The sequence below is a fragment of the Apteryx rowi genome, unplaced genomic scaffold, assembly GCF_003343035.1.
Source record: "Apteryx rowi isolate R43461 unplaced genomic scaffold, aptRow1 scaffold_210, whole genome shotgun sequence".
NCBI lineage: Eukaryota > Metazoa > Chordata > Aves > Apterygiformes > Apterygidae > Apteryx > Apteryx rowi.
The window spans coordinates 1,161,665-1,175,265 of NW_020448420.1; the positions used below are offsets into that span (position 1 = coordinate 1,161,665).

The 13,601-nt window shown below is 34.8% G+C and overlaps 1 protein-coding gene across 2 annotated transcripts in view; it reads left to right on the forward strand.

Moving 5' to 3' along the window:
- Positions 1-3,016: 3,016 nt before the first annotated feature.
- Positions 3,017-13,601, forward strand: part of STT3B (STT3B, catalytic subunit of the oligosaccharyltransferase complex) — a 31,947-nt gene continuing 21,362 nt past the window's right edge. For both annotated transcript variants that reach the window (XM_026064200.1, XM_026064201.1), the window contains exons 1-4: positions 3,017-3,125; positions 4,860-5,147; positions 6,887-6,952; positions 10,607-10,706. In XM_026064200.1, coding sequence (XP_025919985.1) covers positions 4,875-5,147; positions 6,887-6,952; positions 10,607-10,706 — 439 coding nt within the window. In that variant the 5' untranslated portion in view covers positions 3,017-3,125; positions 4,860-4,874. The remainder of the gene's footprint in view (positions 3,126-4,859; positions 5,148-6,886; positions 6,953-10,606; positions 10,707-13,601) is intronic.

Below are 13,601 nucleotides of genomic sequence, written 5' to 3' on the forward strand. Positions count from 1 at the left end.
AGTGTGAAAAGTACCAAGAGAGTGAAAGTGTTGTGTAATTATTGTTTGCAGTATTTTGCTGTTAGCAGCTCTGCCCATTCTGGCCAAAAGGGAAACATTTGGAGCGGTCGGGCCTGTCCTTAAAGGTGTAGAGTGCTGTGAAGTGGATAAAAAGTAGCAGAGCATCATCTTGGTGTGTGGTTGTTTGACCATAAATACACTCTGCCTATTGCTGCTACTTTGTCCTGGCCCCGATATGCCACATAACTCGGCAGGATTCTCCCTGTGTTTGCACGTGTTTGTTTTTTCAAGATTCCTGGTGGGAGGAGGGTGAGCACTTTTTTTCTTGAAGTCAAAGTGAGATGCTGTCGTTAAGCCTCAAAACTTTTCTTAAGGTTTGGTCAGAAAGCCATTTCTTGTTCTCACCTATAGCTCTTTCCATGGTGAAAAATTAACTTACCTGTAGTATTTCTAACAATTTCTGCTATAAAGGCATGCTCAGCTGTCTCTGCAGGCTTTTAATTTGCAGCAAAAAAATCAATCCCTTTTTAAAAGGAGGGGTTACTAGATTTGTATCTATCCAAAAGTATATTAGGAGCGAAGATTAAATTTAGCCTTCTTAAGTGTTAAAAGTAAAAATGCTGTTATGTTGTGTTTCAATTTTGAGTGGCAATTCATTCTTATAAAGTCGTCTTATTGAAAGACTTAATGTGCTGCTGCCAAAGCAGGAAACAGTTGTTCACATCCCTCTGAAGTCAGTTATGAAGCTTTACTGGTTTGAAACATGAGGAGAATGTCAATATGTACTCTTCTTGCCTACTTCATTTGTTTAACTAATCTCCTAATGCTATAAAAGTAAACATTAGCCATACTTTTGAAGCCTCTGTCAATTTGAGTCAAAATTTAAAAATYTGAAACTAATCCCTGTTAGTAAATACGTTATCTTGTTTCCTTTTTAATGTTATGGGATAACACTATTGCTTGGGTTTTTGGTGCATTTTAAGTCATGTCCATAACTGCCTAGATTATTTGTTTCCTGAGGGAAACGCAACTCCTGCTTTGTCTCGTATGCTGCTGCAGGCTTGGCTCTAAACACATTAACAATAAACCTTGCTATGCCCAGATAAGAGGCTAATTTTACAGGTACAGCACTTCACCAATCATTGTAGTTGACAGTTCAGAACTGGAGAATTAATTAATATTTGGAAATCTAGTCAAATGGGAATATTTGCAGGCTTATTAGAAACAAATGTCACATTGCTGTTTAATAGAAGGATTTCTGGGTCGGAACGATGGATGTTTGTGTGAATTTCCTTATATAAACATGACTAATTGCTTCTGAAAGTTCAGTTTTATCAGTTAATGTATCCAATGTAACTGCTTCTTTACCATAAAGAAGAGCTTTTCTGAAAATACTCTGCTCTCTCTCAATATTTTTTTTCGAATATCCCTTGRCTGGTGCTGTGATGGTTCAGTGAGTGGAAACATCCAAGTTTACTGACATCTGGACCTGAATTTCAATTGTTTTTTTCCTTCACGGTGTAGACAAAGAAATCTGCTAATGACCTGTGTGTAGCTGTACTTCAGGTGTTAGTCTTGTTTTACTGATTAAACAAGTAGGAACCTGATGGGTCTTACAGTCTTGAGTAACATTAGCTTTATTCTGTTGAAATTAGTTAGCTTAAGGTAAAGCAGTCATWCTTTGGGGGTGTTAGATGTATGAAAGAATTTAATGTAGATTTTAAATTTGTCAGAAGTGATGCATATTACCGATATAAATGGATACTTTCAGAAACAGACAAAATGAAAAATACACAAGCTCTGAATCTTGTATGCTAACTTTATTTAGAAGTCTTTGATGTTGGGTTTGCTAATCTAATCTGCCGTCTGCTATGGTATTTCATTTAGTCATGGGACTTGTACTTAATATAATCCTTTACTAATGCTTTCACTAATGAATTTCTCATTAACTAAATTTCAGTTGGAGTATCTGTTAGGAGGGTTAGTCTTGCAAATGTTGCTTGCTTTGGACCTGGAGTTTACTCAGGCTTTTTTAAAACTAAACCTTTTTTATTCAAAATTGTGTAACATCAATACCTGTAACCTTATTGGTCTGGCTTCTGAATGATCATGAAAAAACAGTTGCTATTTGGGGTAATGTGCACTGCAGTTCTTCTCACAGCAGTCTGATATCCTATTTAAAGAGTGATGAGACTTTGTATGAGGTAGATTCTGCCATTGGAAGTTTGAGACGTCAGGAAAATTGATTATTTGCCAGAAAAGTGAAAGAGTAATGACTTGGTGGCAATCCATACGTGCCTTTTTAAGGGTAGATAGGCAGCATGGAAGACTGAACTGAAGGTGTTCATGGGAGGGCTTTTGTCCTCCAAGGAGTACTCTGCTGCGGAGAATGTTTACCAGCTTGGAAGATGAAAATCCTATGTAGATTCTCCTTTTTATTAAAAGAAGGGAATATGTCAAGGCTGTTAGATTGATACTGTGTGAACAATTAGACTGATTCCATTTCACATTATTGCATTACTTCATCTTTCACTGTTACATGGATCAGAGCAGCAGAAGATGCATTAGGTGACACATCCTGTTTCAGAATGGAAGTCTTGCACTAATTCTTCTATGAGCCTAATTCTGCTTAAATGGTATGCTGGATGTAATAAATAATTGGCTAGCACATTATATTTGAAAACTAACTTTAAAAGGGAATCAGAAAATGAATGGGATGTTTGTCAGTGATAGAAAACATTTTAACGTTGACCAAAAATGGCTGTCATATTTTGTCTGCGTATGTGCACTGATTGTAGAGCTAAAGGAAATACAGTGATTAATAACTGAGTGGGAGAATCAGAGCTTGGTAAGTTACTTTAAAACTCTCTAGGGTGGACCACTGGGTTTATATACTAAATGAGATGTTGATGTTTACTTTCTAGATCTTAGAAAACAGAGGATTTAGGGTATGCCTGAAGTTTAGATGGTTCTTCACATTTTTCTTAAACCTCCCCCTTTTTTTTCCTCTTTTTAGGTTTAACTATAGATCAACACATCATCTTGCATCCCACGGGTTTTATGAATTTTTAAATTGGTTTGATGAAAGAGCATGGTATCCACTGGGAAGAATAGTAGGTGGAACTGTAAGTATTATAATAATTACTTAAAGATGACTTTGCAGTAATTTTATTGAAGTTCAAATACAACTTTAACATGGATAAAAGGAGAATTTTAATGGAATAAGCTTTTTATTGTCAACTGCTGCAGAGGGAATAGCAAGATGTTTTTTAATTTCTAGCTGCAGAACTAAGTCAGTCAACATGCTTTAGTTCTTATCCAACAGCATACTGTGAACAAGAAGCACAAAACTGAGTGGTACCTTCTTGCATATCAACTTCTAATAGTAATAAATAAGAACGTTATGACTCCTGTAATTCCAATTTTCTTGTGTGGAGAAAATATCATTACACAATGATGCCTTAAGAGATTTAGACATGTTTTTCAAATGGATTTTTTTTGCCTTTTTTCATTTTGCATACAAGTTTTAATCCCGTAATATATTTTGAATGGACATTTTTCTGTGTATGGAAAATGTTGTTAGGGTTTCACTGGGAAAAGACCTTTTAAAATTAAATCAGTGGGAGAGATTGATGTTGATGTGTGTTACAAAACAGGAAAGGTGTAAGAAACAACATTATCAAATCAGGATACAAATATATTTCATTAGTAGAATAGCTTTAGTAACATTAAGTAACACAGTCATATTTGACATTGAAAGTGCATTAAAACTTATATTAATTATAGGAAATACCATTTAAATGTATTTACAAAGCCTTTTGTAACAACTAGATGACCATTTGTTTTAGTATCTTCGAGGTACCTGTGAGACCCTTTTTATGTAACATTTTTCTATACCCATYTTATCTGAAGTTAAAGACTTATAAAATGAAAGTTGCAATTGCACACCTTATTTTGGAAGTCTTACGTCACATTAAATTTTTGTAGTTTATCTTGAAAATCAGCTGTCAAGGATCTATGCAGAGGAACATCCCATCATCTGTGTTAATTTAATTTAATACAAAAGCTGTTTTAATTCTGGAGTGAAACTAAGGCAGCTGAAGTCCATATTAATTTTTCTAATACATGTTTTTTCTAGTGTTGATAAATGTGGGAGGGTAAAATTACTATTAAGAATGTTTTAACATTCTCCAGTATTCTTTGATAGATTCAGTAGATTTGTGGAAGTCTACACTTTCGTGGAGGACACCTTTGTTCAGTTTTATAGGACTTTATTTTAATACTTCAAGTCCAAAGATGTCTACAAATATCTTCCACATATATTCTATACACTCAGCTCTCCAGCTGTCAGTCAGCTTTTTAGCTTAAAAAAAGCTCGTTGATATACGTTTTTTCTTTCTCTACGGGCAAGGAGAAATAGAAGAGCTGCATGATGCATTTTGGAGGAAAAACAAGTAAGGCTGGAAAATGTCTCTTTTAAAATAAAATAAAAATAAAATAAAACAACTCTTAGCTGTCTTGAAATTCTCTTGCAAACTTTAGCTTCTGGTTACATACCTTAACCACAAATTCATCTCACTATATGAAAAATGTCAGGCAAGATAGGATATTATTTTTGTGCTGCTTATTTGTTTAGAAAAAGGATTGTTACCCAAATGCTAGCAATTGCATAAATTTTAAGAACTTCTGGTGTTCAAAGTTGTTGGCAAAATATGATTAAAGCAATACTAAAATAACTTCATCTGCTCACTGTTGATAACAGCTTAAGAAATGACTATATTTCACTGCAAATTATATGCAAATAAACTTACCTCAGTCATTTTTCTGCACTAATCTGGGTGTCTCTATTCTCCTTTCAGGTGTACCCAGGACTAATGGTGACAGCAGGCCTTATACATTGGATTTTAAATATGCTTAACGTGACGGTCCATATAAGAGACGTATGTGTGTTTCTAGCACCAGTTTTTAGCGGCCTTACAGCTATTTCTACTTTCCTGCTCACCAGAGAACTGTGGAACCAGGGAGCAGGGCTTTTAGCTGCCTGTTTTATTGCCATAGTTCCAGGTTACATATCTCGATCGGTAGCAGGATCATTTGACAATGAAGGCATAGCTATTTTTGCACTGCAGTTCACATACTATTTATGGGTAAGTATTTGCTAAGTCTTCTGCTTTGGGAGGGTTTTTGGTTCCTCTTCCAACCAAATGACTGATTTTTCTTAGGATCCAAATTGAATCCTTACATTTTCTTCCTCCCTCTCATCTCTCTTCCCCTTGGCTTGGGATCAGGCAAGTACTGAGAAGTCACATGATTTAAACCACTTCATAATAATGCTCTTTAGTTTGTTATTTAAAACTATTATTCAACTGTACAGTATCCTCTAATAATAAGGGATCTATAAATTTAAAACAAAACAAAGCGGATTTTTGCTGTTTTTCAATTTTGGAGGTATTCATGTTATCTGGATATCAGACTTTATCCTCCTATTTAGCTGGTGGAAAGCAGTGGACCCTGAACATAAAGTGCTTTGAATTGCCTGCTGGGGGAGCTGTTGACTCTATGGAGGGTCTAGGCTTTGAAGCATCCAGACTAAATACCCAAAGCTGTCCATAGAGCAGGATATTCATACTGTTTGCATGCCTGAAAAGCCTAGTCTAATGTATTTTAATTAGCCTACTTGCAAGCACTGCTTGACTGTCATAAGGCCATTCCATATGAAGGGGTATAGATAAGCCAGAGTTGGTTTTCTGGACTGTTACATCTAATATGGAAATATCACAGATAGCATAGCCATATCATTAATTCAGCATAGACACAGCATGGTACTGTCCCTTGTGCCTGCCTTGAATTCATGTACTTTTCATTTTGGGTGTCTGTTGAATGATATATACATGGTCAATACAACTTTTCCCATGATTTTTTGAAGAGTTCTACTTGTCATAAGCAGACGTACTCACAAGATTTCTAGCTTTAGAATATTTCAAACTTGGGGTATTGCTGGTAGGAGTAGAGGAGAAAGGAATTCAAGTTTTTCATGTTTGAGTAGTGATGTTACTGAAGTGCAGGCTTTGAAAAAAGGTCCTCTTTGTTTGTTTAATCTTAACTTGGAATAAACTGCAGCTCCAGATTCATGCTGTGTTTGATAACAATAATAGAATCAACCGATGTTGTTACTTGGTAGTACCTAAGACATGATAGCACTCATCTGTTCCTATGGAACACGTTTAACTAGACTGCATAGTGCAATACTGTTTGCATAAAGTTTTGTAGAATTATGTATGGATCAGATATATTTTATAGATAACTTTACAGCTTCATTTCAGGTCAGTTTATCATTCCTATTTTCCCACACCACAGTTGCCACTGTCAGTTTTGTGCAAAATCATATTTTGGGCCCAGTTTATGTATCCCACTAAACCTTTAGTTATATATGGATGCTGTCATTAACCTTAAGTAAATTTTCCAAAGTTATAGAATAGCTCTCACCTCTATAATAGCAGAGTTGGGACTGATGCTAGCCAAAGGAAGGCATGTATAGTCCACACTTACAATTTTAATGTGGTGTAATACGTTGGACAAAGTGGCACAGAGGTGTTGTAGCTACTTTTCTGCCTCAGATGATGAAGCAGACAGTTGCATTGCATCCTGCCTTCCCATTAACTAGAGAGATGGGTATAAGCGACATGTCATATGTCAACTGAATTGCACTTGCAGTTTGGTTTTATGGACATGAGAAGCATATGAGTATAATTTGATAGGTACTAAAGAAGTTCTTTTGACAGCTGTAAAAATACTTTAGTAAAATTTATCTTCTGTCTTGGAGCGAAATTTTGTAGTGTTGCCCAGTATTTGTTTATCACTCATAAATACCTGATTATTTTTAAAGGTCAAGTCAGTGAAAACTGGGTCAGTCTTTTGGACAATCTGCTGCTGCCTATCCTATTTTTACATGGTAAGCTTTTTATATATATTATAGCTAAGCTACGTGAGCAAGACCGACCTAATTCGTATGTTGCTAAAGCACAGCAGAATGAGATATTAATCTTTTGGAGCCATAATGTAAATTTGTTTGTTCATTTTATTGTCAAATACTTAAATATGAGTAAGAAGACATGATAAATACTTTGAAACTTAAACTATCTAAATTTAAGCATACATAACTGCAACAATTTTAAAAAACACTGTTTAAATATAATAACTTTACTTGCAAATTCATCTTCCATTATGAGTAGAAACTGATTCAATGGAATTTGCTTGGTCCAGGTGAATTAATCATTTTGATATTCTTCTGTGTACATTATTATTACTGAAACACAATAATATTAATAATAAATTTATATACACAGCTATATTTTTATAACTGAAAGCTACTACTTTGGGTATAATTAAGCAGTAGAATAAATCAGAACTACTGAATGAATTCAATGACATATGCTATGCAAGAAGTCAGATAAAGTTATCATCAAGTCCCTTTTCATTTTTTGATCTATGAAAATGGAGGCTATTGCAGAGATCTTACTACAAGCTAACAAAGACAAAACCAGTAGTAAAATTGGATCTAAAACAAGTAGTAGAACTGGGTGGAATTGTCTCCCCTATCTTCTGAAACCTTAGACTTGAAGAGTTTTCCAATCTCAATGAAACAAAGACCTTTATTTCCCCTAATTCGTGAACTTTTTTTTGTGGCCACATGAAAAATAAATTTGGGAGGAAAAATAGCCTCAAAATGACTAATGGAGGGACAGTCAGGATAATTGCTTGGTATTAAGATCAAGGTATCAAATACTGCTTTTCTACAGCTAGGTAAGTAGACTTGCAAGAAAAATGAACTTATGAGTTGTTTTGCATGCCTTAATTTAAAATACAAGACTAATYCAGAGGTTGTCTGGATGCTGTCTAGAGTTCTCTAGCTTTTATATTCAGTTTCTGGTTGTGTGGGATTTTTTTTTTCCTTCTGTCCTAACAGCAAGTATTAGCACTTTGTGCAAGTCACAGAAGAGGGCAGCTATCTCCTGTAAAGAGTACGTTTATTTCCTCCCCTCATTTCTCCTCCTTTCCTTCTGCCAAGTCGTTAAATAAACAGCCACTTCAACATAGCATTGCCATTTATACTGCGTTACAGTGAAAAGATCCTGTATGTGTGGTACAGGTTTCTGTGCAGTACAAAATCACAGACAAGGTTTTGAGTTATTATGTTTATGTATCTTATATGTTAGGCCGATCTGATGGCATCCTCTGAAAGGGGTGTTCATAAATACACAGATAGCAAATAACAATTTTACGATTTTATTGCTGAAAAATCACAGGAGAACAAATTCTCCCTTCTTAGTCTGACTTAGCGTCTTGGTCTGTGGAATTGTATGGGAGGGAAGGGATGCGACCTGGAGTGTGCATGGTGACAGAAGCTACAAAATCAGTGTCATCATCATTACATTCAATTCTTGAATGTAATTTAGTGTTTTCTCTTTAATTTTCTTTTCATTTTAAGTATTATCAACTAGTTAAACGTTAAGATTTGTCCATAGCTTAGTATCAGTGATTAGATGATAGAAGTTTATTCTTTATAAAGTGTACCCACTTCCACCCTGGGTGGTGGTTTGCCATATAATATATTTCCTTTTGTGGTAGAATTTAATGTGCCTTCTAGACATCTTGCTCAGGTGAAGTTGTAGGACAGAACATAATTGTGCTCTTCATTATGTAGTACTCATTTGTTTTCCTCTGATGGAATCATTGCATCTTTGCATTACCAGTTGAGAATTAAATAAATCTCAACTTTGAGGTGGTAAGAGTAATTCCTTACTGGGAAAATTGGGGGAGCAGCTCTTCGAAAGAGGAGTGGATGTTGCATAGACTGACAGAAATCTTTGATATCTAAATCTGCTTGAAATATGTGTCTGACTCACTGATGTGGTAATTTGACTCATAGCATTGCATCCACAAGGAGAGGGTTTGGATTTTTTTTTTTTGTTTCTTTTTTTTGCATTCATGATGTTTTTAGCGTTTATTTGACTTATGTCAGTTTGGCTTGGGATAGCTTTTTATGAGGAGGGTTCAAAATAAATACAAAGCCTTATACTGAGGTAGTCCTCATAAGAGTAATAGCATGTTTCCACTGCTGTCTTTTTCCCAGTCTATGAGGAAGCCTCCACTGTGTTACAAAGTTTAGAAACGAATCTTCAGTTCTTCTAAGTCTGTAGATTTGGTTTAATCTTTGGATAATTAGAGAATAGATGTTAATTAAAAATGCAGGTCTTTAGTCCATACAAACCCTAAGCTACCTGCATCATTCAAACCTCTCCTTTGTAAGTGTCCTAATTACACTTTTGTTCTCATTCTGTTCTCTTATTTATCTTTGTACAACATTTTGTCTTGATAAATTGCTTGTGTATACCATGGTACTTTATTCTAGTGGTTTGGCATTAGAATCATGATAATCTAAAATGATTTTCTAGAAGATTTAGTTATTTTCTTTTCTGCTTGTTTCAGATTGTCTGAATCAGTTTACCCCAGGTTTTTAAACACTGAACTTTTTTATTATTAGTACCAAAACCCAGTACTTTGCCTTGTCCTTATTTTCAAGTTTGTTTTAAAGAGCATAGTCATTTGGGTTTCTTTTTGAATGTTAGGGTTTTAAAAATATATGCATGAATCTAAGCCTTAAAGTATGATTAAAATAAACATGTTTGCTAGTGCATTCTAAAAATGAAGAACTAGGGTAGGCATGGCACATATGGCAGAAGTCTAGACTTAAATTTGACAAGTGAGTATGTGTTAAAATATAGACTGTCTTGTCAACGTTGGCCCTTCTAAATGCATTAGGAATTTAGATAACACATTATAATGGTAGCTCATTAAATCTTTATCTAAGCTCACAATGAGTGATATATTGATAACATTGTAGTATTTCAATACTAAGTACATCATACCAATACTGCAAGTGCTGCTATTACTGCAAGTTCACAATATCCACGATGTTGCTGTACACCAAACTCCAGCACTGAGCCCTGCTTCCCTGTGTTTCTGCCCCATTGCTTTTGTTTCCTTCTGTGCACTGCAGCCTGCCTTGGCTGCTCTGCCCCAGCGGTTCTGCTCCCAGAGCTATATCTTGCTCCCTTTCTCCTTTCTCTGGCTAGAGCTACTGTTCCCTGTCCCCACCAGAAAGCACAGAGTGTAGTGCTAAATTTGTATGTCGTAGGAAAATTTTGGATTCCAGATGGGAGTCCTGCTGCTACCTTGTGCTGCAGCCTCCACCATGGGAAAAGCCCCCGGCAACACATTCTTGTTTGCCAGCGTGACCAGGTTAGCTTGGCAGAAAGGGAAAGTGTAAGAAAGATAGCCTTGAAAATGCACTGGCCTATTTCAAAGACTTTAATATTTTGGTAACACCACGTATATTGATTTTTCTTTCTTTCTTTTTTTGGTAATAAATGTTGAAAAAGATTTCAGTAGTATTAGTAGTACTTCTCACTGTTTATCTAGATGGGGTTTAGGTTTTCCTGTTAGACTATCAGTATGTATAAATCCAGTATTGGCTAGCCTAAGAATTTACAGGTATTTTTAGATCATATTTAAGTTATCTGATATCCTGTTCCGTTTCTCATAGGTCTCTGCATGGGGTGGTTATGTTTTCATTATCAACCTTATTCCACTGCATGTGTTTGTTCTGTTGCTGATGCAGAGATACAGCAGGAGGGTCTACATCGGTAAGTGTTCTCCTTGAAATATGTTCTTCACTGAACAGTCATTGTCAAATGCTAAATCATGACATATGAATTTAATTACACCTATGTTTTGCATTAGGTGGGAATGAAGCAATTCCATATCAGATTGCAGTTTATTAGTTTGACTACAGATGATAGTTGATTATTGTCTACAGCATGGAAATAGGGAGTTAATATCGTTCACATTTCCAAAACCTCAGAGATATAGTTACTAATTCATTTTCTCTTCTTTCTAGCACACTGAGGTAAAAAGGAAATAACAAGATGATTTGATATTTGTAGAAGCCTTTTAATATATTTATAAAATAGTTATGTATATAATAATGTTTCGTCTTCCTGCCTCTTCCTAGTATGTGAAATAATTGCTATTTTTAAAAAGACATGCAGCAAAATTTACGCAAGCACTACAGCATATTGTGACATATGTGAGAAAAGGCATAGGAAATTTTAAACACCAGTATAATGTTTATATAACCAGGACTAAAAGCAGCTTAAGAGTCTGTCCAATCCACATGAATCTGTAAGATTTTATTGGCTTAATGGATCAGTCTTCCTTCCAGTTTCCATGAACGGTGATCTTAGGAGAGTAACTTTAATTGATTTGCCTGACATTCAAATACTCTGTCAACAGTTTATATAGACTTTACAAGTTAAATCAGCTGGCCATGGGGTAGGGAGGTGGGTGTGGGTGTATGAAATAACAAGCAATTTTGACATTCAAATATTTATAAGTTAGAACGTTTTCGGCTACTTTACAATAGGTAGTTTGAGAACATAGTATGAGTTGAAAGGTAAAATCTCACAATGTTTCATATTTGTAAATATGTTTTAGGTTTTTAATTTTTTAAGCTTTTTCTTTTTTTCCAATGCCTGTCATAGAAATTACTATTTTTACACACACATTTAAACAATTATACAATATAATATTTACTCAAGTTCATTATGGGATTTTTTCATTTTTATTACCAAAAATATATATATTTTTGCTTCTTAGTTATGTATTTATGTAATTCAGAAACTGGAACTCTTAAAAAAAAAAAAAAAAAAAGTGCTGACCCTCTAATTTTTAATGATAATATTCATTAGGTTCTTCATAACAAAAGGGGGGAGTAATTCATCTTAGTTTGCATTTCCAATTGGTGTATTGAACATTATCACTTTCCAATTTCTGTGAGTGAAGCATGAGAAGCAAGAGAAACTGAAATCTATTACAAAATCCTAAAGGGACGTGGTAACTAGAAACAAAAAAGAATAAGTATTCTTGCTTTTTCAGCTTTCAGCCTAATGAACTAGGCTTTGAACTTATCCAGGGAAAATAGTGCTTCCAGTTCAATAAAAATTAAAGTGTTTGGTATGTATTTGTGTTGTAAATAGCTATAGCGTTTTGAGACATTACTGTCCATCATCTGTGAGGGAGCTGCAGTTCAGAGTTGTTAGAATGAAAATGTGTTTGCTGCTCAAGTGTTTCACTGCACTGCTGGCTAAATTTAAACTTTCATRGGAAGCCTTACACAGAGATGTCTGCACATCTTGCATCAGTATGTGAAAAGTTTGTTTAACAGGATGTTTTTTTTAGGTAAGAATGCTCAAGCATTTCTGGGAAGAAATGAAATTGTGCTCCTCTTCTAGACTATTCAGATAAGGGGATGAGTTTACAAAAGCTCACGAAAGTAGGGAGAATAAAGATATTTTTGGAGTGTCTGTGTTATGTGGTTCCTAATGTGAACGCAGGAGTCTCTAAATTCTCAAAATTACAGATGTGCAGTTAAAACTTCTTGTAACCTATTAACAAGTGACAGTGGCTAGTATTTTTTTTTAAACTCTAGGTTGGTTGCTTAATTTTATTCTAAACTAGCATAATCCTAATTTTTGTAATTGAAGAATATTTCATTTAATATAGTAGAAAAATATATGGAAAAGAAAATACTTTACAGCATGAAGATTTAAAAAAAACAGTGATGGTGTCGTGGGATGTTTTTCATACAGATAGTCATATACCAAAGACAAGTTTAGTGGGACATAATCTGATGTGTGGTATAATTTAGAATCATTTAATGGGTAAAAAAATTCCCAGAACATGAACTTATTGCCAATTTTAAGGTATTTTATGATTTGCAGGCAGATGAATATGCAGCCGGGTAACTTCTGACCCACTTGGTATCAATGGTGACCATGCCAATGCATTTGAACACTTGAAATCAAGCTATGTGGCAGGGGGAGTATTGGGGTTGGGGGGGGGTTGTTTTGTTTGTTTTTTTGTTTTTTAGTAAGTCTTGGCAGTGGTCAGTAACTTTCATTCAGATCTTGTTGGGTTAGTAAGTAAGATCAACTAGCTTACAATTCCAGTGTAGTAGCAGCATTTGCATAGGGAAAATAGCCTACTTATTCAGATGCAGGAACTACTAATATTAATTTTCTATTGTTGTACTTATAGTTCTTATTGTAGTTTATCATACATTTAAAATGTAAATGGTTTTACATTTGGAAAGGTACCATACAGGTTTAGCTCATGATTATGCACTTCAGAGACTTAGTAATTTTCACCTCAATCAACTTGTAATTTTTTTCTGTACAATTTTTAAGTTCTGTATGCTTTTCAAAGTATTTAATAACAGAAGCACTTACGGATCTTCCAGAATTTAAAACTTAATTTCAGTAATGCATTTCTTCTTCTCTGTGGTGGGTTTCATCATTTAAATGGTGTGCAGGCATGTATTTATCAACTTCTTCTGTGTTCTGAAGTTTCAGATGTTTAGTGCTTATTTCTGGTGGTTATGATGCATCACTTGAAAGTGTGTGGTGAAGTATTTGCTGATGTTCTTCAGATAAGTTTTCCAGTAGGTTATTCTCATGTTTTTGCAGTGCACAGCAACTTAA